The sequence below is a fragment of the Agelaius phoeniceus genome, chromosome 7, assembly GCF_051311805.1.
Source record: "Agelaius phoeniceus isolate bAgePho1 chromosome 7, bAgePho1.hap1, whole genome shotgun sequence".
Classification (NCBI taxonomy): domain Eukaryota; kingdom Metazoa; phylum Chordata; class Aves; order Passeriformes; family Icteridae; genus Agelaius; species Agelaius phoeniceus.
Window position 1 is genome coordinate 46,022,618 of NC_135271.1, and position 25,955 is coordinate 46,048,572.

At 37.3% G+C, this 25,955-nt stretch overlaps 1 protein-coding gene across 6 annotated transcripts in view; it reads right to left on the reverse strand.

Moving 5' to 3' along the window:
* Positions 1-25,955, reverse strand: part of LRP1B (LDL receptor related protein 1B) — a 638,345-nt gene that overhangs the window by 184,954 nt on the left and 427,436 nt on the right. For 5 of the 6 annotated variants that reach the window (XM_077181744.1, XM_077181743.1, XM_077181742.1 and 2 more), the window contains exons 15-23: positions 24,388-24,510; positions 22,192-22,332; positions 18,833-18,958; positions 16,969-17,085; positions 14,980-15,060; positions 13,550-13,717; positions 11,720-11,902; positions 5,234-5,434; positions 3,547-3,792 (exon numbers count right to left, since the gene is read on the reverse strand). In XM_077181744.1, coding sequence (XP_077037859.1) covers positions 3,547-3,792; positions 5,234-5,434; positions 11,720-11,902; positions 13,550-13,717; positions 14,980-15,060; positions 16,969-17,085; positions 18,833-18,958; positions 22,192-22,332; positions 24,388-24,510 — 1,386 coding nt within the window. Of the gene's footprint in view, positions 1-3,546; positions 3,793-5,233; positions 5,435-11,719; positions 11,903-13,549; positions 13,718-14,979; positions 15,061-16,968; positions 17,102-18,832; positions 18,959-22,191; positions 22,333-24,387; positions 24,511-25,955 lie in introns of those variants that run through there. The other variant, XM_077181746.1, reaches the window with a different exon arrangement.

Genomic DNA, 25,955 nt, shown 5'->3' on the forward strand with positions numbered 1-25,955 from the left:
ATCTTCTAGAAATCGAGAGCAAATACTTTTTATTCTGTAAATTGATTAAAATAATTTCTGTAAAGTCTAAAATCAATACAATGGTTATTGATCACATTCTTTAAAACTTTCAGAAAAATAAACTCTTATCAATTTGTTGAGAAAAATCATACATTTCTGCACTGTGTGATTTCATAAATGCCTCAATTTTTTTTACCACAAAGGTTAGGATATAAAATATATGAGGCAAACAAAGTATAAGCTACATGAAAAACTGTAAAAGAAATAAATCTCTGCTAGAAGAAAACTGCCCACACAATGCCATCAGAAAAGACTCTATAAAGAATAATGCCTCACATTTTTCCGTGGGTCAAATTTCAAATTCTTTCTTAGGAAAAATTCTGATTGAACCTGATTGTTTGATTGACGCTCACTGTAACAACAACAGCACAGCAAGTAATCTACATTGTGCTTTTATGAAAATTACCTTAAAGAAAAACAATAACTTGATAAAGATTCTGAAAAGAAACCTTAATTAAAAGCTTGACAAAGCTCAGAGAGGATTGGACTATTCCCCTCTCCATTTCAGTATTGAAAGGTATCTGGGAATTATAACAAATTTGAGTTCCAAACTGGCTAAGACAGATCAAACAGTCAGACAGACCATCCTCTATTTAAAAAAAAAAAATATATATGAAGTGATATAACAGTTTCAATATATTCATATATATGAAGTGTTATAACAGTTTCCAGTGCTTAGGAAAGGCTGACAATCAACTTGAAACTAAGTGTTTCTGAGCTCATCTAACATTTATTATATCAAAGTCTGAAAGGTTCAATGTAAGCATGAAATTTAAATATCTTTTAAGATCAGTTGGTTTTTTTCTGAATGCTTATCATCATTTAAAAGAGCAAGTGCACTATATCAGCACAACCTATTTTGAAATGTGTTTTAAGAGAAACCAGGAACACAAGAATGAAAACATATAATTTGTATTGACTTTCCATCTGAATAATGGAGCTCTGTAACATACTCTTAGTTCAATCAATACAAATTTAAATCTAAAGGAAACATTTAAAGTTTGGGAAGTCAGTAATGTCACAATGCCAGAACAGCAACAAGCAAAGGAGATGAAAACAGGAGGCATGGAAAGTGCAGAAAGTCTGGAGGAGAAAAAAGGCAACATTTAAAATGCTCAAGAAATGAAAGCAAAATAAGCAGAAATGAGATACAACAGGGGGAACTAAGAGAGGCTTGGAAAAAGAAACTGGAAAGAGAAGAACTGCTCAATTCAAGCATTTTAGTTCTATATACTTATTATTCTGTAACTCATTATTTTTCACTGGCAATTCATTAGATTCCCTGGACAAGCACACTTTCTGATACTGAAATGCAATCAGGAAAAAAAGTTAGAATCACATAATTCCTGCATTTTCAGCACTCATATTCCCCTTCTAATGGGCTCACAAATAAATGTTTTTACCATATTCTGAAAATATGTTGCATACTAACTTCACATGTTATTGCTGTGTACTTGTGAAATGTTTCTTATACATAGGAAAATGCTATTTCAGATAGAGGAAAAAAAGGTAAAGGGCAATGTTCTCATTTTCTTGTGAGTAATTTATTTTTTCTCCTGGAAAACAGATTACAAGTTACTGTTCTAATAGAATACACACCTGGTTCAAGGCATCTTAAATCACCATGGCTATTCTAAGAATTACTTCATAACAACTGAAATTGTTGAAATAGTAGTTTGGCATTTGGGGGACAGCTTGTCTTCATAAGGTCACTTTGAACTTTATTTCTCTAATACTATAATATAAAAGTATTTTCTTCATTCTAAGTTCATTCAGGATCTCATGCTCAGAGACTCAGATGATAGGGACATTTTGAGTCTCACAGGTTCACAAAAGAAACCAAAATTATTCTCACTCTCCTAAAATGCCCTTCACACAGTCAGCAACTGAAGTGTCAGAGGATCTGTCCTCCAGAGAACTTCCCATGCCTCTTGAATTAAATAAACTGAAAAGGGCCAAGATGATTTGTGCCCCTAAAAGCGCATGCCATATTTAATATGGAATAATTTTGTCACAGCTTTGATGGCATTAGGGTAGCATCATTACAGTTTGTAAAAAAAGGATCATTTTTCTTTATATCAGCTGACACCACAGGTCTCAGATCATATATTTAGTATTACATTCTTTGAAAAAAAATCTGGAGAAATCAGTTTGTAACTTCAGACTCTCACCAACACCAGTAAACATTAAGCAGAAATATCTCATGGGCTTAAGAAACCCAAGAAACTGTAGTCTAACTTTTCTTATCTTATACCACAAGTGAGTATACTTCACTTTTTTCCCTGTTTAGTTTCCAAATATCAGTCATTTCTACCTGATTTGGTTTAAAGTTTCTTTCAAGCTTTCCTCATATGAGTTACTAACACTGTCTTAAGTTCCTTTAATCCTCTCCTTTCCCTAACCCAATAAGAATGAACTATTTTCCAGTTACTGGAAGTGTCCATAATATAGAAAATCAGATTAATCAAAAATCATTGGGAACCAGACCAAAGCACTGACATAAAACAAGAACTTTGGCAGCAATCACTGCAGAGTAAGAATAAATAAAGAATATCTTAATCATATTTACTGAATTGTGAAATATCCAAATAAGCAAAAGAGAATATGGAAGATATTTCTGTTCAGAGTTGATAAACTCTATGAAAGAATAGAGACATTATAGAATAAAATTATCAAAGAATCCTGGACCAAAGAAAACTGAATTATAAAACTGTAGATAGCAAACTCAATATTATTTTTAAGTCCCTTTAGCAGGGAGGTAAAGGTGTGATAACAGTTTATATTGCACATGCATGTTTCTGTTTTACACACAACACTGCACCTGAAAAACACACTCCCCTAACATGGTTTCCAAATGATGCCTCAGTACTTATTAAGAGTGAACAACGAGGGGAATACATTCCCCTCTCCTGTTTTGGCTCATGTTGGTTTTCACCTCAATTAGTGAGCTGAGCAGGCTCTTACTGCTGTCAAAAAACAAGTGCCAGAATGCCTTAGGGAAAAAAACCCCATCTTAAATATTGAATGCTAACAGGCAGCTTATAACTGCACATTCAAAATTAACCTTCTAAACCCTCAACCAATACTGATCATTGTCATGATTGATCCATTTCTTAAAAATACACATTAAATCTCCCATATAGAATGCAAAACAGTGTTTATACATATATGCCCATTTATATTAACTGTACATGAAAAACTGTATAAAACTTCAAACAGTTTAAGAATTATACCATATTAACATTCCTAGAAACATCTGGTATTAGCCTTCTTAGGTTAGAACAGCCTAATATTTCAATATCCCTTTGTACACCAAGAATAGGGACAGTTTAATGAGTCCTTAGATTGCAATCAACCCCACATTTGGGCAATCCCAGCCTGCATTTCATATATAGGAAAAAATAACAAGTGAAAGAAGCTCTCAGTAAATTGCCATCACAGCTATTAACATCCTGACTATTGAACATGCACCAAATTTCAACTTACCAGTACTCACACAACTCTCTCCATCCTTACTGAGCTTCCAGCCTTCATAACACGAGCACTTGACAGTATTTTTATGCTGTTCACAAACTTGGCTACACTTGAGGTGCTTGGTGCAGAAATCCATAATCTCACAAGTTTTGTTGTCTGCAGTAAGATTGAATCCTGCAGGGCAGGAGCACACAATTCTTCCTCCAGGAACCACAGAACACTGATGGCTACACCCACCATTGTTAAGCGAACATTCATCTGAAATAACGTGGAAAAACAATAATTAAGGGCTGCAAAAGCTGCCAGTTAGGTTGCATATAGCAAAGCCAACTAAAACACCTACAAAAGCCTCCAAGATGGGCAAACAAAAATTTATATTTCTAAAACAGATTTAATACTTGTTTTTAAAATTATCTGATGTGCAGCCATTCATCTGTTAGCTTTACTGAACCCTTCAAGGTTTTGGCATAGCTCCATGTCCAAGTGGTGATCCTCAGGACTCTGTGTTAGGATTGACACTGTTTATCACCTTTATCAGTGGGTTTGAGGGCACCCTCAGCAAGTTTCTGATCAGACAGAGTTGTGTGAGTGATGCAGCAGGGAAAAGATGGACCAGAAGGACCTTGCCAGGCTTGAAAGGTGGGGCCTGTGCCACCTGAATGCTGAAATTCAACAAGGCCAAATACCAGGACCTGCACTGATTCAGGGCAATCACAAGCACAAGAACAGGATGGGAAAAAAATGGATTGAGAGCAGCCCTGAGTGGAGGGAAGTGGAGGTGTTAGTGGATAAGAAGCACAACATGACCTAGAAGTTTGCAGCCCAAAAAGCCAAATGTGTCTTGGACTGCATCAAATAAAGCTGTACCTCAAAAGGAGGAGATTCTTCCCCTGTTCTTGTGAGACTCCACCTGAAGGACTGAACCCAGCTCTGGGGCCCCCAAGATGAGAAGGGACATTTTGGAGCCAGTGCAGGGAAAGTCACAAAAACACTCTTAGGGCTGGAGCAGTTCTGCTCTGTAAAGAGGCTGAGAGCTGGGAGTGTTCAGCCTGGAGAAGAGAAGGCTCCAGGGAGACCTTAGAGTCCTTTCCAGGGCCTAAAGGGGCTCCAACAGAGCTGGAGATGGACTTTGGACAAGGGCCTGCAGTGACAGGACACGGAGGAGTGGCTTCAAATTGACAGAGGACAAGTTAGATTTGATACTGGGAAGAAATCTTTGACTTTGAGAGTACTGAGGCCCTGGCCTCAGAGAAGCTGTGGCTGCCCCATCCCTGGGAGTGTCCAAGGCCAGATTGAAAGGGGTTTGGAGTAACCTGGTCTAACAGAAGTATCCCTCCTAAGCAGGAGGCCAGAACAGACTAACATTTAAGGTGCCTTCCAAACAATTCTATGGTAGGAACTCAAGTTCTGTAGTTGGAGAGAACTGCAGATGAGCTGAAGTCCTTCCCTACACATCGACACCCTTCAAATTGTTTACCTCCAGAAATGTTTTAAGGGGCTTGAAAACTAAACACTTGTCTCCTTTGCCTTATTTGAAGAAAGCTAAAACTTCAAGCATAAACTCAGTATGACTTTAACTAAACTAAAATCCTCACATAGGCCCCAGTGCTAAAATTTCAGTAGGAGAACCTTTTCCTCAACAGGAGCTATCACAACAGGCAGCATCATGAGCAATCAGAAAAAGGGGTCTAAAAAGTACCACAAAGATCGCCTTCATCAGATCCATCAGGGCAATCTCTTCTCCCATTGCAGAGCTTCTCAGGCTGTAGGCAGATGGAGGTATCATTAGCACAAGGGTATTTTGGTGGTCCACACAAATAGCCCTCGCAATTATCCTCATCAGACTGATCCTCACAATCAATATCGCCATCACATAGCCACGCTTTGCTAATGCATCTCCCTTGGGGAAAAGAGACAATAAACACAGCAAATCAGACTGGAGGCAAACTTTAGGAGGAAAAAAAAAAACCTTCAAAACAATGTACAGATTTCTCTTTTATTATTATTATTCTTTTCTATTAATACTTTTTTCCTCTTTGATGTGCAGAAAGAAACCAACTTGCACTTATACTCTGAAGCATCGTTCACAGCACTTTTGACCATCTAATTTTCCAAACAACACCAGCCCTACTTATTTGTGTGTTGCACAAAAGTGCATACAGGCAGGACACAACCTCAAAATCTGTTAAATACACCAAATGATGCTAAAATTTCCTAATTATTTTTAATTTTTGCTTTTCTTCATCTCTCTTCTTTTATCTTCTACAGCAACAGCCCTCCATGGAAGCAATGTTTCAATACACTACTTTTAATTAGCATGGGTGTGCAAAGCAAAAATCTTTCTAGAAGTAGACACAACCCATTCCCCAGTGATGTCAGATAAATGAGCAGCTTTTAGGCAAAATAACTACAGCAGACAAAATTTCTTAAATTACCTCAGTTTTGTCAAATCAGTGTTCAGATCATGTCTCAAAAGGGAGAAAAGGAATTTACGGTGACCATCAATGTCTAGAGAGGCAAGGAAGCCTCTTGATTAGAAAAAGGGTTTTAATCTTTAAAATCATGGAGGTATTAAATTAGAATCAACAAAAGGAGGGATTTAAACAAAAAGAACCAAAACTGAGAATGCTGACACTTACAGGTGTGTATGTGTGCTCCTGTCCTAACCTATTTTTCTACTTGCTACCTACAGCCAGGAGGGTTTAGCTGTAAATTTTGATAACACTGAGCCTGAACAGAAATGTCATGTATTTTATTTTCCAATTAATAGAGAGAGAACAGATAGAACCACAGTTAATGAAGCTCATCTAGAATTTTTTTTTTCTCCCATGAATTAGTTATTCAGAGAAAAATTCAATTGGAATGGGAAAAAGATCCTGGGAATGTTTCCATTAACAGCAATTCTGGTGGATGCCCAGGCACTGACTGGCAAAGCCTGAGACTCCTGAGTTCAAACCTCCTCAGCATGAATGGACACAACTTTCTGCCCACCCTTCCCAGCTTATACAATACCAGATTTCAGTTTTCTTAAAAGGACACATTTGTTGAAGATTGGTTTAATGCACTTGGTTCGACATTTTAGCCTTCTTTTGATGCAAAAATAGTTAATGTCCTCACAGAAAGTCAAGGGGATAAAAGACAGTGAAACAAGAAAACTGAAAAAGACCCACGATTCTGCTGCACTCATGAGGAAAATGTGAGATTGTTCTCACTTTTGGTGAAGAAAAGCAGGAAGTGAAACTTCAGAATCATACTACACTGAATGTGAGGTTTAAACAACAGAACATCATTTTGCCAGTGCAAAATCAGCTTGAAAACAAACAGGGAGGGGTGGTAATTAGAAAGAAAATCTTGCACCATTTTCTTTAGTGGCCAAAGTGCCAAATATCCCATACTGAAAAGACAGAACTGCACAGACATGAGGAAACAAAACTGTATGCACTATATGTATGCAGCTTATCATTGCATGCAATCAGAAGTGTTTAAAAAAAGTGTCCCTGTTCTTTATTATCTTGAATGCTCATTGATTTTATATATTACTAGAACACAGCAGTAGAATGCAAGCTAATGGAAAATACCAACATGAACCAAACCAACCATAACCCAAAGTAAATTGAAGTTGCTTCCAGTAGTGCTCCTAATCTGTTATTTTAATCTTTAATGCATTCAAATGTTTACAGAGAAAATCAGTTTCCCTGCTTTTCTTGTACCTTAGTGAAGATATGTTTTATAATGAAAGATTCATCTTTCATTATGAAAGATATGACATGTTCTTAAATAGAATATACTTTTGAGGAATTAATCTTTGCCAAGATTCTGAAGAGATGGACTTCATGAAATATTATGACTGTCTTGAAATCATTACTTAAAATTCACTAAAGTATTTTTCCTTTATTGCCCCTTAGTGAAACTCACACTTCTGATTTCCAGGAACCTCTTTAGTAAAATTCCATCATAAATTAATTGCCTCAATAGCTGTATCTGCCCTTTTCCAAAGCTCTTTTGTGTAACACAGTGAATCAGGAGGCCTGAGCAGCAGCTATGTGGGAAAGCCTGATCCAAATGCTTCTCCAATGCTTTTGATTTCCTGCAAATATTATCAACAGAATTAACTACTTATACACCCCTTCAGTTTTTGTCAGGATACTGAAGCCAGGAGGTTTTTTCACTGAGTATATCTTCAACCACAGGAAAACTACTTTGGTGGAGCATTAATTGCACTGTTTCCTCTTGCAGATAGTTCTTCCTGCCTAAAGCTGTAATGTAACACCTTCCTAAACTATAGCATGGACTCAATCTCCATCCCATCAACGTTACAGAATGTTCCAACCTGACACATTTAACAGAGTGCTGTGATGGTTGGTGATCTCACTTGTCCTGTAGAACACACATGGGACTTAGACTGAATCACATTGTTTCAAAAATGTGGTCATTTCTCAATTTAAAGATTTTAGTACAAAGCAGATGTTTATGAATGACTCCTGGATGAGACAGGAGGAAAAAAAAAAAGCCAAAAAACAAGCCTAAAGAAGAAGAGAGCTGATACCACAGAAAACAAAGTGGCCATGAACTAAGGATAAAAACACCACCAATTTTCTCATCACATTTCTGGATGGAAAACTTTTCCTTCCCAGCCTTCCTCAGCACCAGGTTCTTTGGTCATAAATCTAATCTGGACTCATCCACACAGCACCAGTGCTGCTTTTGTTATAATCTTCCAGCATCACTGTGATCTGCACCCATTGATTTGATTTCCTCTATGTATATTCCTTATTTTCCATTCCAAACCAATACTACTTTTGTCCTCAAAATCTTTTTTCCCCTCTAATATATTATTACATGTAAGGAAAATAAAAACAAAAAACAAAGTATAAAAAAGTAGTCCAGAGTAGCATCAGAAATGGTTGGATACCATCAACTGCTGCTTGAAAAAATAAAAATAACAGTAAGTATGACAAATAAGCATTACAGCTCAGATGTACTGCTTACTAAACTGAAGTATTCATGGCTCTTCTGCATTTGTCTTCACAGAAGTACTTTATTATGATCATTAGAGTAATTAGATGACATTTTAAGTGAGATTGCACAGATTCTGCTCTTGGTGCAGCACTACTAACTGATAAGTAGGGAGATGGAATAAAAAGGATAAATTTATGTAGTACATAAAATTGAGCTGAAGTACATGCCTGTAATAATTTTTGGAGGACAGAATCAGAATTTAAAATAGAAAGTTGGACCTTTGTACAATTTAAATTAATCTAGTCTAATTTAAAAGAAGCCTAATCTAATTTTAAACCAGAAAATAATTGGCTAGCAGCAGCCCAAGAGTAGTCAATCTCAATCAGGTAATGACTGCTTCTCACATCCTACTGCTGTGCAACCTCTAGTAGATTTTTCATCACACATCACTACAAACAAACATGGGAGGGTTTTGAAAAAAAAAAATTAGAAAAGCAATTCTGAAATCTGGTAGCTCAAGTACCCTGCAGCATTTTGGCTGACTTTGGATACAGCAGCTCAAGGACTGCCCAGGCTGGACAGTTCCAGCAAGACCAACCAAGATAATAAAGGTGTAAAAACACAAAACAGAAATGGAAGATGTGCAAGGGGAGAAGCAAAGTATTTGTTTATTCAACAAGTAATGCTTTTAGGGACACATAAGTCATTTAATATCCAAAGGAGTCAGATGACTTGCTAGGAATAAAATGTTCCACTACCAGAGGCAAATGACAAAAGGGAATCTCTGTAAGTTTTAGAATACACTCTGCCATAGATCCTTAACTGAATATTGGAAAAGAAGCTGGGTACGATGGGCTCTTGAGATCACCTCCCCTGTAAGCAGAAAAATCCCTTTTGGCTGAATGCTGACAAACCCTGGTTTTGTAGCTTGGCACTCATCCCTGTGGCATTGTGAAACATCAGCCAAAGCCACAAAAGCCACAGTAAGGAAAGACCCTGCAGCTACTAATTACAGGCACAAAATGGAAAGAAATAAGCAAAAAATGGGCAGTACCATCTCACTATTACTGTTCTCACCAGCTGCCCCTTCCCTCCTCAAGTATTGGCTGTTTTGGCTCCCTCCACACACATGTTCCTACACAGGCCCATCACATTCTGTATCAGATGTCCCCACCCAGCAGTGTCTGAGGGGACAATTAGCCAGTGCCTCCTCGCCAGAACACTGCCATAAATGAGCAAGCCAGACAGCATTATTTCTTTAGAATCGTGCACAGAGAAAATTGCACTTCTTCTGGAACATTCCAGTAACTATTTCTCGTAAACCCATTATCACTCCTTGGTCCAAACCACATGGAACAAATGGAAAAGTAGCTGAACAAAAATTTATTTGCCTTTGCTGTTTTCTGCTACAGTGCATTACTGCATGCCTCCTCCAAATTTTGCTCCTTCCAGGAGGAAGGAATATTGCAAAAGAGAAAATTATGACTGTCATAACTGCTTGCTCCAGTGGTGTTTCCAAACAACAAACAAGGACAATTGCATTTTCTTTCAAATCAAAGCCATGTACCCTTGAATTTAGCAAATTTTTGATGAAAATTTTTGTTTTCCTGTATTTCTATGTGACAGCCAGAGAAGTCAGCTTTCACCTTGTACACTGAGACAGTGCCCTCCTTTACCCTTACTACAAACACAGGGAAGTACACAATGAGGGAATGTAGCTTGGACTGTGGACTTTGAAATGGGGTTCTAGCTCTCTGTTGAAAAAAACCAGCTCATTCAGACAATTATGCTGAATTTAAATCCTTGCTTTTTCCTGTTTTTGGAAAATCTTAGCTTACCACCCAAAGGGGTTTCCATTCTCTGTGTCTAAAATCATTCAGGACAAGTAAGAAACCAATACCCAGCCTAAGAAGCAAGCTTTTCTGCAAGGAACAAAGCCTAATAACTAAAATCTACACTCCATTTTGAACTCCACACTGCTTCTAACCTATTTTTTCTTTCTCTTAACTGAAGTAGTAATATCTTGTCCCATTAGCTTTCCAAATGCAGCTGATGAAAATAAACCTCATCTATTGAGGTTTATTCACCTTTCTTGCCTCTAATAATTATGTTTTGGCCACTTGGACTGGTGTTAGCTTTTCCCCATTTAGGCACTAGGAAACACACTTGCTCCTGGGGCTATTTCCTGTATCAGGGTTTCCATCACTCAGTTTCAGGAAACAGACCACTCTGTTGGAAGTGAATAATCCATTTTTACCTATAGAAAAAAAATTAATGTGACAGCTACTTATTCTACACATCTTTTGGGACACAAAAGGAAATGTGTTTTTTTAGACACAATTCAGTGTTCCATATTTCTTTTTCAAGACATCATGATTTTTATAACTTTAAAATTCAAGGAACAGCAAGATACTTTTGTACAGAGATCACACATCCCCTCTGACACATTTATCATGCTTAGCTGTAACACAGGCATTAGAATGGGTTTTCCCTTCCTTCAATATTTGTAGTTGCCCAATGGCAACAATATTCCAATATTCCTACTTCTTACAGCTTTAAATATTGCTGTGGAAGTTGTTTTAGCCCTAATATCACACAAAGCTTTGATAGAAATCACAAAAATATTAATACTGTGCTAACATATATTAATTTCTTCTTTAACTGGACTTTCCTTTAAAAAAAGTTCCATCTAAACATTATTGTTTATATCATTTCATATCCTTATGCAATGATTGCCACATTCTTGCCCCACCTTTTAGTGTAGCACACTTAGAGAAAAAAAAAATTGGTTTTAAACACAATCAAATAATGTATTTTTCTTCCAATACTGCACTTCAAATTTCCAGTGCTGTAGTTGTAATTCTTCAATTATTCAAGGCACTCTATCCTGTTTCATTCAACTTATTTCTAGGGCCAGAAAGGGGAAAGTGAAGAAAATACCTGAACTTTGGAGTACTATTAAGTGCTTTATTTAAGCATTTGGTGTGATGTACTGTCACAGAGAGTGGATTCAGCTTTAAGTAATCTCAAAACTCATCCATTTCATATTTTAAATCAGAAAACAGGACAGGTAAATCAATATCATTTTCCTGGTAGGAATACAATGGGTAACCTCACCTTATGAGTATTAAGCATCAGTTAAAGAGTAGATACGTGATGAAGCAATACAAACTCACACCAACCCAGGCAGAGCAAGTGAGAGGAAAATGCATCTGCAAGCCCCTACCTGTACTCCTGCAGGAGAACTTTGTTTTCTCATCACACACCCTGAGAGTTCCATTGCAGCCTTTCTCATCGCTGCCATCCTCGCAGTCCTTCTCTCCATCGCAGCGCCACAGCTCAGGAACGCAGCTCCCGTCAGGGCTGCACTGAAATTCCCTCCCGCTGCACCTTCCAGGAGAGGGAGTTTCTTAGAAAAATAAGAATTACATTGAAGAATTTGCTCGTGTGAGGTTTTTTTTTTTTTTTTCCATTCCAAGTCTACACTGGCTTAGAATCCTCTTCCTAACCCAAGCCAAAATCAGAGTTGCCAAGTACAACACTCAAAACGCCCTATTCCACCTTATAACTGACCACTTCAACACAAGCTTCAGACAAACTCTTTCTTACCTCCTCACTTCCTTCACTTCCCCCTCCAGCACATGCTCAATACTGATTTTTATTTCCTTTTTTCACATCTGTCAGACAGGAAGGAGTTTGGAGGTGTAAGGAACAAGGCTGATGAAGTTTTCCTGGTGTTTCATAAACCCTGTGCTTAATCCTCAAGCTGCTTTCCCTCATCCGTCCTCCTTCTCCTTTTTTACCCAACAAGGTCCCTCTCCTAATGCACAGACCCTGAGAGGTCCCACCTGTGCCCCAACAAGGCCCCCACACCTGCTGGTTTGTGCTGTCACAGCACTGCAGGAGCAGCTGGAGCAGTTCCAAAGCCCACAGCAAAGGGGCTTCACTCAGTGCAGCCCTGAAATCACTGCTGACTGCTTCAAACAATAATTACTGGGAGGTTTTAATTATTCATCACATACATAATTCTCTAAGCATTTTCTAGCTTATGGCCATTTCAATTTTATTCTTGCTTTTCTTTTCCCAAGCTATTACAACTGTATTTCTATTATTTAATAACGTACTAACGACAATAGCATGAACTTCAAAGTAATGGCATACTTATACTTCCCTGCTTGTACCAAGAAGCATTATTTGAATCAATTCTTATAGCACTGCTTATAAATATACATTTTATTTTATTTTATTTAACATTGCTTTGTTGTTTTTTTTCCCTTACATAATCAACGTTCGTGTATTCTATTGTAAAAAGTTAGAGCAAGGCTTTTAAGTTTAAAATGGAAATGAACAGGGGTAAAAGTGGGTTGATCAGATAAAAATTACTTTTGTGAATGTATAAAATTAATATGACATTCTGATAATTCATGTATTTGTATGAGGTATCCAACTAGATTTAAAATATAAAGTTATGGAAAGGGACCAATAACAATGTGTACGATTACTTTGTTGTAGAAAAAAACATTAAGAGGAAAATATGAAAGATATTCCCTCATTCTGATCTGATTATTCTTTATCCTTTGCCATAAGCATCCTTCCTTTCTCTCCCCAGTCCAATAAATACAATGTAGAGCATTTTAATAGGGCTGAAGTTTGTTAAAATACTTTTATATAAAAAAAAACCAAGAAGACTTGCATCACACAAAAATGAGAGTATTACTGTTGAAATTTAAAAAACCAGAAAATATCAATAATAACTTAAAGAATGCTTCTGTCTCTTCACCTAGACAGCATGCATCTCTGCAATAAGACAAACACCACATCTAGCAAAATTTCTTGAAGTAAAACTGTAAAACTTATCTCTCTGTAATACATGTTTTGTTTTTTTTCTCTTCATGATACACTTCTGTGTTATCACATTGCACCTGACATATTTCCCATTCCAGCCTTTACCGAGGTTAAAAGCATCTCCTCTTTTCCCATTGGCTGGAGGTCAGGTATTTATAACAAATTATTCTCCGTATTAAAAACTTGGGGAAAAAAAATAAATAAATCTAACCTTCCCTGCTGCAGTTTGTTTTGGTTTCATCACTGAAATCTCCACAGTCATTGTCACCATCACAGGCCCAGTGCCCTGGGATACATCTGCCATTCTGACACCTGAACTGCTCAGCAGAACATGAGTGAACGCAGCCCAGCTCGTCACTGCCGTCACCGCAGTCGTCATCTGCAAACAGCATTTTTAAATATTAAAATATAAAATTTCTGAATTAAATAGGTAAAGAGGGAAAATCATTTTGAAACCACAAAAGAAAAAAAAATCCTGTAAATAAAGTAGTGCGTTTTCTGCCCACGGGCACCAAATCATTGCTAATGCACAAAATGCTTTAAATATTATTTACCAACAGCACTCAACTCTGTCATTTTGGATAGTCTAACCCCTTACTCAGTTATTCAATCAGAGACACCAGCAAGCATGAGAAGCCTGTAGATTTTCTTAATTTCTTTAACTGTGTGTGAAAAAGCCAGGCTTTCAAACACGGTTGGTTTACTTTATTCTCTGTGATAACCTAAGATAGTTAATCACAGACACAAACAGCTTCATATAAAACAAAATGAAAACCTGACAAATTTCTTTTCAGTACTATTAAACTTTGTTTCCATGTGCTTACGAGAGTGCAAAGTGGAGAAGGCACATAAATAATCATGGACTGCAGTTTCTCATTACTCTAATGTTGCAGTCATTACAACAGTCTTAAGGCAATTCCCGTAATTTGATCGTGGTCATCAAGGGAAGAAGGAGATAAATATGTTAGGTACACTCTAAAGGGTCTCCATGCACAGAAATTCATCAGCACACTGTGATAATTTCGGGAATTCGTCCATTTACAGCTAAAAAATCCTGTCAGACAAATAAAATTATAGAAACACCAAATGCTTTGGACCAACCCAATGTTATTAGGACTGGAGCATAATCACTTCCAGACCAAAAGATCTGAGAGGAGATTCATTTTAACATTCAAATATGTACTTTTCCAGCCAAAAGAACTAAATACATTTTAAAGTTTTGCTGGCCTTCAGTCTTCAAGGATGCTATTTATTTAACTGAACTTGTCCGCAAAAAGCAAAAAAAATCAGATATATTGGTCACAGAAATCATGTTGTTTTCTAAGAACAGAAAACACTTCCAAAGCAATAGCTTTGCTTTTTTTGCTTTCCTTTTTTTTTTTTTTTTTTAGTAATGAATCCTCATACTTCATTCTACATAATATAGTATTTGTACCCATTACAATATCCAATGCCCCATTCCTTATCTGAATCTTCAGTGCTGATTTCTAGGTCAGGTCAGTAATTCTAAAATGCTTTATTTATTCTCTGACCACTTACAAGCCAAGCTGACAAAACGAGTCTCAGAAAAGAAGAACATCAAAGCAGTATTTATGTGATATCCCTCATATTCATTTCAGATATAGAGGACTTGATACTTGCCTGAATCACAGAGCCATTTGCTGCTAATGCATCTTCCATTTCTGCAGATAAACTGAGTTAGTGGCTCACATGTTGGGAATTCTGTGAAAGTGTTCAAAAAGAAATAAAAACTATTTAACATAATTGAATATTACTCTTCAGTAATATTCTGTCACCTTCCTGCATGCATAAATTACACAAGTGTGCTGTAGCAAACATTTGCACCTTCCAGGTCTTTAATCTGGAGAGGAGAAAAAGTTGAGACACCAAAAAGAAAAATAAAATGGCTTCAAACTGTAAATACTGTCCAAACTCTACTTTTCATCAACATGAAATTCATTCCTCTGTGATAAATGGTCAGGTCCTATATTCCCATCAGACCAAGGCTGGTTTTCCCACTATGCCAATATTTAAGACTAACCAAAGCTTGATGACTGATACAAACTCTATTTTCCATGTGCTTATTTACAGAAGGGTTCTCCAATTGCAATAGCACTGCCAGGAAGAGACAGGAAATGGAGCACTATAAAATGGGAAGGTTAAGTACCAAGCTAAAGAACAGCCAAGAAATAAAGTTACTCTACACTGGCATAATAAAATACAAGATTAAAATGTCAGCCTTCACAAGCAATTCCTCCCAGCATTCCAGTAAAGCAGTAGAAATCTGAGACAATATTATTCACAAAGAATCATCTGTATTGAACACACATATTTGTTTCTATAATTATCTAGTATGCTTCTGAATAGAGTAACTTAAATATAGTCTGAATTTTTTCTGACTTCTTTTTCTTCTAAAGCCAATGACATAGGTAGATGGGTGAATTTATTACTTACCTGCTAAACACTCTGAGAAATACTGAAGAAATACTGAATAGAAATTTTTTCTAAATTTTTAAACCATGCCACATAAATATAAAACTCTCTTAGGACGAGAACTGGAATCACTTTGTTTTTACTGAACCTCACAAAGTTCTGGCTCAAAAAGAGTCACACTCTGATGAAGCACTAAACCAAACCAGCTTCATCAAATAACAGATTTAAAATAAAATAAATTTTAATTTAAAAATTACATAGAGAACACCAAGAACTTAACTGAAGTGATTATCCTGCTTCAAGGGTGAAAAAGGGTAAGAAAAAAGCTACCATTGATGATAACACTTTGTCAGTTACTTCCAGAAAATTCTTGCTTTTTTTGTTTGGGTGGTTTTGGGTTTTGTTTGTTTGTTTTGGGTTTGTTATTTTTATTCATGTAAAGACTGCATTTTTTGCCCCATGCCTGCAAGTGCTCCATGCCAGTTTGGGTGGAGCTCTGGCCTGGTGGGAAGGGTCTCTGCTCTTGGAGGGGGCTGGAGCAAAATGGTCTCTAAGGTTCTTTCCAACCCAAAGCACCCTGTGCTTCTACACTGCAACACATCATGTTCTGTGATTCTGCATCTGCAGACAGCTCATTGACCCTCGTGCTCCCAGACTCACAGCAGTTACCAGTGCCCTGCAAAACAAGTGACTGTTAAAATCCTTAATTGTTTGGAAGCAGCTGATTAGAGAGAGCACACCCCTCTCTGCAGTATCTCAGCAAAGCAGCAGTCAGCTGCTGATACTCTCTCATGATAGAACCAAGATTTTTTATTGTTTTTTACTGAAAAATACAAGATCAAATATACTTCTGTTGAGGTTTGAAACAGCCTGATTTTATTGACATCTAGAATATGCTGAGAGGGCCCATTGGAGAGGTATGTGGCAGAGATAAAGAATAATTTTTGAGGGTGACAGCATTTGATAATGGGCTGTAAATTAAAAAAGTCTTGATTGATCTGCATATTTGGTATTGTAGTTAAAAACTCATTAAATAGAAAATGCTGCATTTGCTTTGGGTTTATTTCTCAGCCAAGCAAAGTCTATTTGCCATTTCAGAAACAGCATTATCATTTCATTGGACAAGAGATCACTCTATGTTTTATATGTTACAGAAGAATTTTCCTTTCCCCCCCCCCAAAAGAAAAATCCACTTACCACAGGATGTCATTTCATCAGTTCCATCTCCACAGTCATCCTCCCTGTCGCACAGCCACGACGTTGGAATACACCGTCCATTGCCGCAGGAAAACTGATTAACCTGACAAGTTCTTGCTGTCAAGACAAAGCACTCCAAAAATACAAGGGAAATGGACTAGATCCATTGGGTCTCTTGGTGGGTGCCTGATTTTAGAAGCTGCAGGGCTGGAGGGCACCTCCAGGTGCCTGCTGCACCTTTCCCCTGCTCTGACTAAACGTCATTCACCTCCTTTGATTTCAGAGAAAACTGAGGTCATCTGCAGGGCTCTGTTCTACCTCTGCTGTGTGGGATTATTAGGTGTTTCTTCCTTGTAAAATAACATGAAATTCTAGATGTAACTGTGCAAAGCTAGGTGGTAAGAAAACAATTAATATGCGCTAATGCTTGAAGTAAATAAAAATCAGGGCATAAAAATGCCCACCAGTTGGAATATTAACAACATGTATTCCACACCATGAACAAGGATCTTGTGAGTTTTGTATTTACACAGGAAAATGGGAATTAGCCTGTGTGTGATGTGCCTGGCCTCACTGCTCTTAGAATCCTTGCCTTTGTAAACACTTAACTGCAATCATCCATTAAAGGAATCAATGCATGTCTTTCTCCTGAAGAAATAAGGATCACTTAAAGAATTTGTGCTATGTAGCTACAGAAATTACTTTGAAAGCTGATGAATACTAAAATGTCACTAAAAAGCTAACTTAGAAAACTGTCATTACATATAATTTTGTTTATTTAAAATTTTAACCCATAAAAATGGCAGAGATAGCAACACAGATTTTGATTCCAAATTTAAACTTTTAGAATTGACCTGCATGTTATTCTACACTTTTAAAAAATGGCTGATATGTCAAAGACCCCAGTGACTGAAATAATATTTCTTCATTTATTATTTTCAACTACCATTTTCCTTTTTGTTTGGAGAAGTACCCCAAAACACAAAAGAGGAATCTAAGTTTAAAATATTTCAAAGTAGTTTTTAAACATTAACTGTGTTTGCCACTGCAGGAATAAATGGAAAAACAAGAATACAAAATTTGATCCATTGCCAACTGACACAGGGTTAAAAACATGGTCTTCAAATTAGACTCTCACCCTACAAACAAACAGTTGGATATCAAAGAATATCAAGGCAGTAAGGCAACAGGGAATATTTTAATACACAATGTGTGTTGTCTTGCACTGCACTTCAGTTCAAAACACTCATCAGCTTATTGATGGATAGCATGTTGCGTATTTGAGATTTAATGCTTGTTTAGAGTACTCTGACAACAAGCAGTAAACATCACTTCCACACAAGCAAAGGATAGATTTGGGAATTCCATTATTTACTAGAGTGGAATCAGTAAACAATCTTCATCTTGCTATTTGCTTAAAAACCCACTCACTAGTTAATAACTCAGAAATGAAAAGAATTTGAAGGCACTGAGTGGAAACTGAATAACTAATTATGCATAAACTAAATCACCATTAAATAAAATTTACTGGTGATGTGGCACCCATCACAGAACGTTATTAAAAAAAGTTCTAACTGCCAAAAAAGATTTGTACCTCAGAGTTTGTACCTGAGCATTGCTTTGACAGTCAACCCATATGGAGAGATTAAGAGCTGAATAACTTTGGAAAGCACAGCAAAGCACATGGATTAAGTAAAATATAATTTGCATTCCAGCCTTGGTGGTATCAAAATCTGAATTCATTTAAAATGTCAATAATCAGATTAAAAGTAGAAGCTTGGTTCAGTTCAGTTCAAATCAGTCCTGAACTATTCATGGAACTGAAGTTAGAGAATCTGTTTGCACAACCAAGTAAAATTTTTACCTGCACAAGTTTTATTTGATTCATCTTCGTTATTACCACAATCATTAGCTCCATCACAAAGCCACCTCTTGGGAATGCAGCGATTATTCTGGCACTTAAACTGATCATCAGGACAGCTGTGATTGACTGTGGAGGAAAAAAGAGAGGAGGTTTTTTTCCCTCTAAGAAGATAACCTGAGAAAAACAGCTGTGAAATCTGTGAAAAGAACACATTCAATGCTGTTCCCAGTGATGCAGTTAGTGTGGTTATCTTGTATGTATAACTACCATGACATAAAGATTGTTCAGCAAACCAGCCAATTACAAACATTGCAGTGCTTCAATCATAAATTAAATAGTATCTAATAAAGATGCCAATATGGGGATCCTCTTCTATTAGGTGATAAAAGGAAGCAGCATTTTATGGAGTTGTTTCCTTAAAGAAACACGTTCTGAATCACCTTTGGGCAGTATGATGAGGTTTGCAAACTAAAATGCATATAAACAAAGGAAAACACCAAAGGGAACAGCTGCAAGCTGCTAAGTGCAGATCCAAAATATGATACCACAGTGAGCAGGGATTTGGGCAGGTCATAAAATGCTTCTAAAATGAGGCACATTACTGTCAATGGCCACATATAGATCTGCTGTTTACTCACCATGAAATTGTAGGTGTCAAAAAGTGAAATATGCAACACGGCATAAAACTAACAGAAAAAAAAAAAATCTGGTATTCAGGAGTGAACAAGGTATCTCTCAAACATGTTTTTGCTGGCTACCAATTCTCAAGGAAAGGATGAAGCTGAATGCACAGGATTTACGTAAATACTATTGGCCTGCTCTTGCAACTGTATTAAGTGTTTATGTTCTGCTTCTTTCATGCTAATAACATCTATTATTAGCAGATCTTGCTCATCTAGACAAGAACAGTAAACTGCACACCATTCCAAAGGCTGGGTTAAAAATAATCTCCAGCTATTTTTCACCGACTCAGCCATCCACAGGCTCGTTTTTAAAGTTTAACATACATCTGGAAACAAAGGGTATTTAAAATGAAAGGATGTCTTGCAGGCTTATCCTTGACATTTCAGTAGCTTTTATCTTTGACCTTTCTGCCTATTCTTGCAATTGAAGACGACACAGAGCGAGGGTGATATCAATAGCACACGAACCCTGCTCTGTGTGCAGGGTGCAGAAGCAAAGGAAGCAGAGATTAATTAATAATCTCAGCAGAAAGGTGTCCCAAATCTCCTACTTCCAAAGTTTGCCATGTGACTGGAGGAAAAAACTGGGAGGACCCAAGTAATAAAATCAAAAGTTGAAGAATTTTTTTCTTTTTTAAATTTGATTTTAATACTTGACATAGGTACTGCTTTAAATGGTCACTAAGCTTTTGCTCATATATATTTAGTAACTTGTATTCTACTCATAATTGCAAATATTTCAAACTCATAAAGAACTATTGGGGTTACTATGGCAACTGCTGAGAAGAGATCAATGTTATCACACTGGCCATGTAAACTATAGATCACGTTCAGGTTATTATTTCATTTATATTTGTATAAATCCTCAGAGAATTGCAAGCTTTGATCAATGAACTGGTCTTCCTCACACTAATTTAAAAGACAATCAAGTCAAATCTGCTGAAAGATTTTCCTTCTCACTCTCTTTATTAGCTGAGCTCCTTTATTTAAGTGCAGGAAATGCTGGTTTCAAAACAAAATGAGAGCAAGCTCTACAAGTCAGAACTAGGAAAATATTTTTTGAAATATTACTGAAATCAGCAATGGCTACCACATGGACCTACCAGAATACATAAATGCTGAGGAAAAAAAACTCAAAAAATGAAACAGAACAAATCCAAAACTGGCCATTTAACAGCCATATGGCAAAAGGTCTGGGCATTACAGAGGATCACAAGATCAGTTTTATCAGCAGAATCAGCCCGTGTGAAGCAGGCAAGATTTACCCAAGGGTGAATTAACAATCACCCTTCACAAACCCATTCTGTCAGCCAGCTTCATAAAGGCCTCAGCAGAAATACACATGTCCAGTTTTGGACATCCAACCCCTAGAATCACTTCAGAAAAGAGCAATGAAGTCTAAAAAAAAACCTGCCATAATCCACTAGGAAAAAAAAAACAAACAAACAAACAAAAACAAACAAACCAACAAAGCACAACAACAAAAAACTAACCAAACCCCAGAATAGTTTAGAGTTGTTTGGTCTCAAAGAGATAAGAAAGAGAGACCAAAAAGGGTTTTCAGACTCAACGATACTGCAGAGCAGAAGAGTGTTCATGTCTACAACTGATTGGGAGAAGTATTGTACTTTCATTTCAGTAAAAGAGATTTGGTTCAGAGAAATGATCTAAGGACAGAAATACAAAGCTTTGTGACAAACAGAGTAAGGAAGAGGATTCTCAGTGCTGCGACACTAATTTGAAAGCAGGCTACTTAAGAATCATCCAGAAATGACAGAGACATAATTGGTATGTTTTCTATTATTTTTCATTTCAACAGTAGAACTCCTCTACAGCTAAAAAATATATCTCTTGTAAAACCATAACTTTAAAGACAACGTGCATTAATACTCCAAGTCATGTAGGGATCTGAGTTTTGGTTTTGTTGCTGGTTTGGTTTTCTTGGGGGAGTTTTGCAGAGCAGGTGATTTGTTTACTTTGTTGGTTTGAATACTTGTGGGATTTTGGTTTTGTTTGTTTTTTGTTTTTTTCCTTTTTTTCCTGAGGAGTTTTTGATTTTTTTTTAAGAAATGCATTATACATTCTCAGAAATTTTCATGGTTGGACAGGATCTGTAAAATCCCCTGGTGTATTCCCCTACTTGAGCGGGGCCAGATAGAACAGGTTTATCAGGACCAGGTCCATAGAAATTTCAAGCATCTCCACAGACAGAAATTCCACAACCAGTCTGGGCAATCTATTCCAGTGTCTGACAGTTAAAAATTGTTATCTTTCAGATGTCCAGATAAAATTAATGCTTTTCAGTTTGTGCCCATTACCTCTTGTCCTAGTGACATTACCAAGAAGAGCCTGGCACCCTTTTCCCATCCCCTCCCATAGGATGTTATACTGTGACCCATGTAAGAAATGGTGGAAAACAAAGCAAAAATCACCAATATTTAAAGAATCAGGAATGACAATGCCAACCCCAAAAGATGACTGGTCTGGCACTGTGCTTTGCAATGAGTGCACCAGCGAGATTGGAAAGGGCTGCCATTCCTGCACGCAGGAAAAGAAGGAAACGAAAGATTTGCAGCAATGGCTGCAGGGTGATTGCTTTAGTTTGGCTGCATGGTTTGGTTTGCAATCCTTGAAGCTGAGCCTGGGCTGTGGGGTAAAAGGGAAGTGCCTACGTACAGCAGATCTCCGCGTGCTCGTCGCTGCCGTCCAGGCAGTCGTCGTCGCCATCGCAGCGCCAGCGCTCCTGGATGCAGCGCTTGTTGCTGCACTGGAACTGCTCTGCCTTGCACAGCTGGGGCAGCACTTCTCCCTCTTTAACTGGGGAAAACATCCAACAACAACATCTCTTTATCTGCTTGGTACAGCCAGAATGCAATACTGCCCCTACATAAATGCACATCACAGAGCTCACAGAATGACCAGGTTGGAAGAGACCTTCAAGATCATCGAGTCCAACCCAGCCCCAACACCTCAACTGAACCCTGGCACCCAGGGCCACATCCAGGCTTTGTTAAACACACCCAGGCATGGGGACCCCACCACCTCCCCAGGCAGGCCATTGCAGAACTTTATCACTCTTTCCATAAAAAACTTTTTCCTAATATCCATCCTGTATCTTCCTTGAAGCAGCTTGAGGCTGTGTCCTCTGGTTCTGTCAGTGCTGCCTGCAGAGAGAGACCAACCCCACCTGACCACAGCCATCTTTCAGGGAGCTGTAGAGAGTGGTAAGGTCACCTCTGAGTCTCCTTTTCTCCAGGCTAAACACCCCCAGCTCCCTCAGTCATTCCTCAGAGGGTTTGTGTTCCCAGCCCCCTCCAGCCTTGCTGCCTTCTCTGGATGTGCTCAAGCGTCTCAACGTCCTTCCTAAACTGAGGGAAATATCAATTCTTGTTCTGGCACTTCAGAGCACTTTTATCTAAACTCAGCACATCTGAGGTAATTCCACCTGAAGCCTGCAGTGACACACATATCCGAGCATGTGGATGAAGGAATGAACTTTTAATAAACAGAAAAACTCTGAACAGAATGGCATTCAAACTGGTTTTTTGAATTGGTGTACAATCGATTACAGTGTAAAACACCAGTTTAAATACTGCAATACCTCATCAACAGCAAGCAGGAAATATTCTGACAGACATTGGCCAAATTCTGGTGCACTTTAAAGATAGGAAATGATTACTAAAAAGCTGATTCTTGTATCCAAGCAACAACTCAAACACCTGCATTATGCAGTGGTACAGACTTGGCAGAGAAGAAAGGATAAAATTCTGCTGGGGTAGAGTTAAGTAGCAAGCTAGAAGCTTATTAATAAATCCAGGCAGCTGTACTCCTCAACATCAGGTTCAGAATGCTTCATGTGTAAATGGCACACATGAGTCCAGGACCCTCTGAGGAATACCAGAATCCTTGGAAAGAGCCAGACAGTGATGTGTGTTGGGAAAAATCCAGGAAACCTGCCTCATTCCAATCTCAAAGTCTCTAACCTCTCTTCCTAATGCCTACATTCCATCTGACCAGTGTAGAGCCCCCATTCCAGTTACTTCTACTAAAAAGAAAAAGAGCTTTTTTTTTTTTTTTTAAGAAAAGTGATGGCTCTGCCTGGTCATTGCAGGCTCCATAATGTTCATCATGTTATGAAATAATCCTTATGCTTTACTCATCTCTACTAAGCTTATTACTGGAGACTTATGTAAAATGTTACAATTAATTTCAAGAGATATATCAATGAGACTTTGATATAAAAAAAAAAACAGAGAAAATTTTTAGAAAGTTACAAACAACAAGTCTAAACATTTTAAAGAAGAGATATCTGTAGTATCTGGCAAGTTATTATTTTAATTGAAATCCCCACCTTTTATTAGAGTAACTTTTATCATTGTTGCAATGAAGATATATAAAGATAAAATGAAAGACAGCAATATTTGTACAGTCTGTGTAAGAATCTATCATACATAAATACATCTGCTTGATGTGCTTTATGAACAGTTTCATCATGAACACTTCAATGTCAGATTTCTGTTTAAGATACTTAGTAGAACAATCTGAAAACTGTTCATATGTATCAAATTTAATAATTGTATGGACCCATTTCTCATATTTTTTAAATATTTCAGTGAACTATTTAAATGTTTTATCATATCAGATATGCTGGAATATTTTCCAATGCATTTTATCCTTAAATAGTGTACTTAATATTCTCTTTTCTTTGGAAAATCTTTCATATTCGGTAAACTAGAATATTTATTCAAGCAATATTTCTTTATTTTTTTGTCTTATAGACCTCCTAGGAGGCCACACTTTCTGGTTTTATTTTCATGTCTGACTTGATCCCTTAACAGCAGCATCAACTCAGATATTCTGTAAGAATCTTACTCATGCAGGTTGTACTGTTTTCCTCCAAAAGCTGATTATCAGCACAGGCACAAACTCTGCCTCCAGGAATGGCCAAACAAAGAGTGCTGCAGCCTCCATTATTAACACGACAGGCATTATCACCTGGGAAAAGAAATAAAAAGCAACTTTAACAGCCATGCTAGGACTAAACAATGGGGTTTTTAGTTGCCTTTTTTTTTTTCCATTAGGAAAAGAAACAAATGAAGAATTTTTAGCAATTACTTTCCTCTTGCGTTAGGAGCACATTACTCTCACATATTTTGGTTACTGTAGGTTATGATATTTAAACATAATTAGTTACAGATTGCAATACTCAATAAGAATAATAATAGTAATAATACCACCACAAAAAACTGCACCATCAGTTCACAGCATTTTATCTGCCTGTTTTATGAAAGGAACAAATACTGCAAAATATTTGGCACAGCTACATGCACACAGTGGCTTCAAGGAATCAAACAGCAGATAAAGGAACGTTCTGAAGTTAATTGGCATCTGTACACATTAAAACAAAGTGGCTACAACTATAGATTAGGGGGGAAAAAAGAGAGAAAACAAAAGGATAAGGAGATTTATGGCAGATAGAACACAGGCAAATATTCCATTACTCTTCTCTGAGCACATCTGCCATTGCTGTGCTTTGCTTTTCCGTGTTATTGTTCCTTCCCCAAGCTGTTCCCATGAAAACACTGACAGCTGTCAGGTGTTTTACCATCCACCCTCACCTCCTCATTCCTGAGGCAGCCAGACTTCAGTCACTGAGAGCCCAGAAATGTCCCAATTTCTGTTTGTGCCACTTTGGCCATGACCTGTCCTTAGATCTGCACTGCTGGGGACACTCAGCTTCCCATGAGCAAAGCTCTGCTGATTTCAGGTGCTGGTGAGAAGTGATTATGACCAAGCAAGATGCAAAACTTCATGTCTGCTGAACCTTTAAATGAAAACTTTTTTCCTTTTTTTTCATCTTTCTGTGCTAGTAAAAAGCAGTTCCTCCTTTTAAAGGTATAGAAAACATTTATCAGCTTGCTGGCCTAAACCAGACTCCATACAATTTCCTCTCATCAAAGCTCCTCACTTCACTTTTCATACAAAATAAAAAATTAGGTTCTCATGGAACTATGAACATGGATATGAAAATGTCCCATCAGAGCCAGTCCTGCAGGTACAGGAAAATCTCTTTAAATTATCAAATGAATATCAATCAATGAACAAATAATTTAAGATTTTGAAAATTTTTATATTCTAAGATGCACCTTAATATGTCTTACAATATTGAGCAGTGTTTAATAACATTTTTCTATATTTTTTCTGATCCACCATACACAACATTTCTTAGAAGAAAATGTGTCAGCAGTCCATTAGAGACCCAGTGAACTTTTAAATAAAATTGTGCAAAATGATTAATGGAGAATAACGTGAAATATTGTGGTACTTGTACTTTCAGTGGACAGGGTGTGAGTGAAATGACAAGAACACAGCTCTACAACCAGGGAAAATGGGAATTCTCTGAGAAGTCTGAGGGCTTGATCACAATTTTAGAAAGAGCT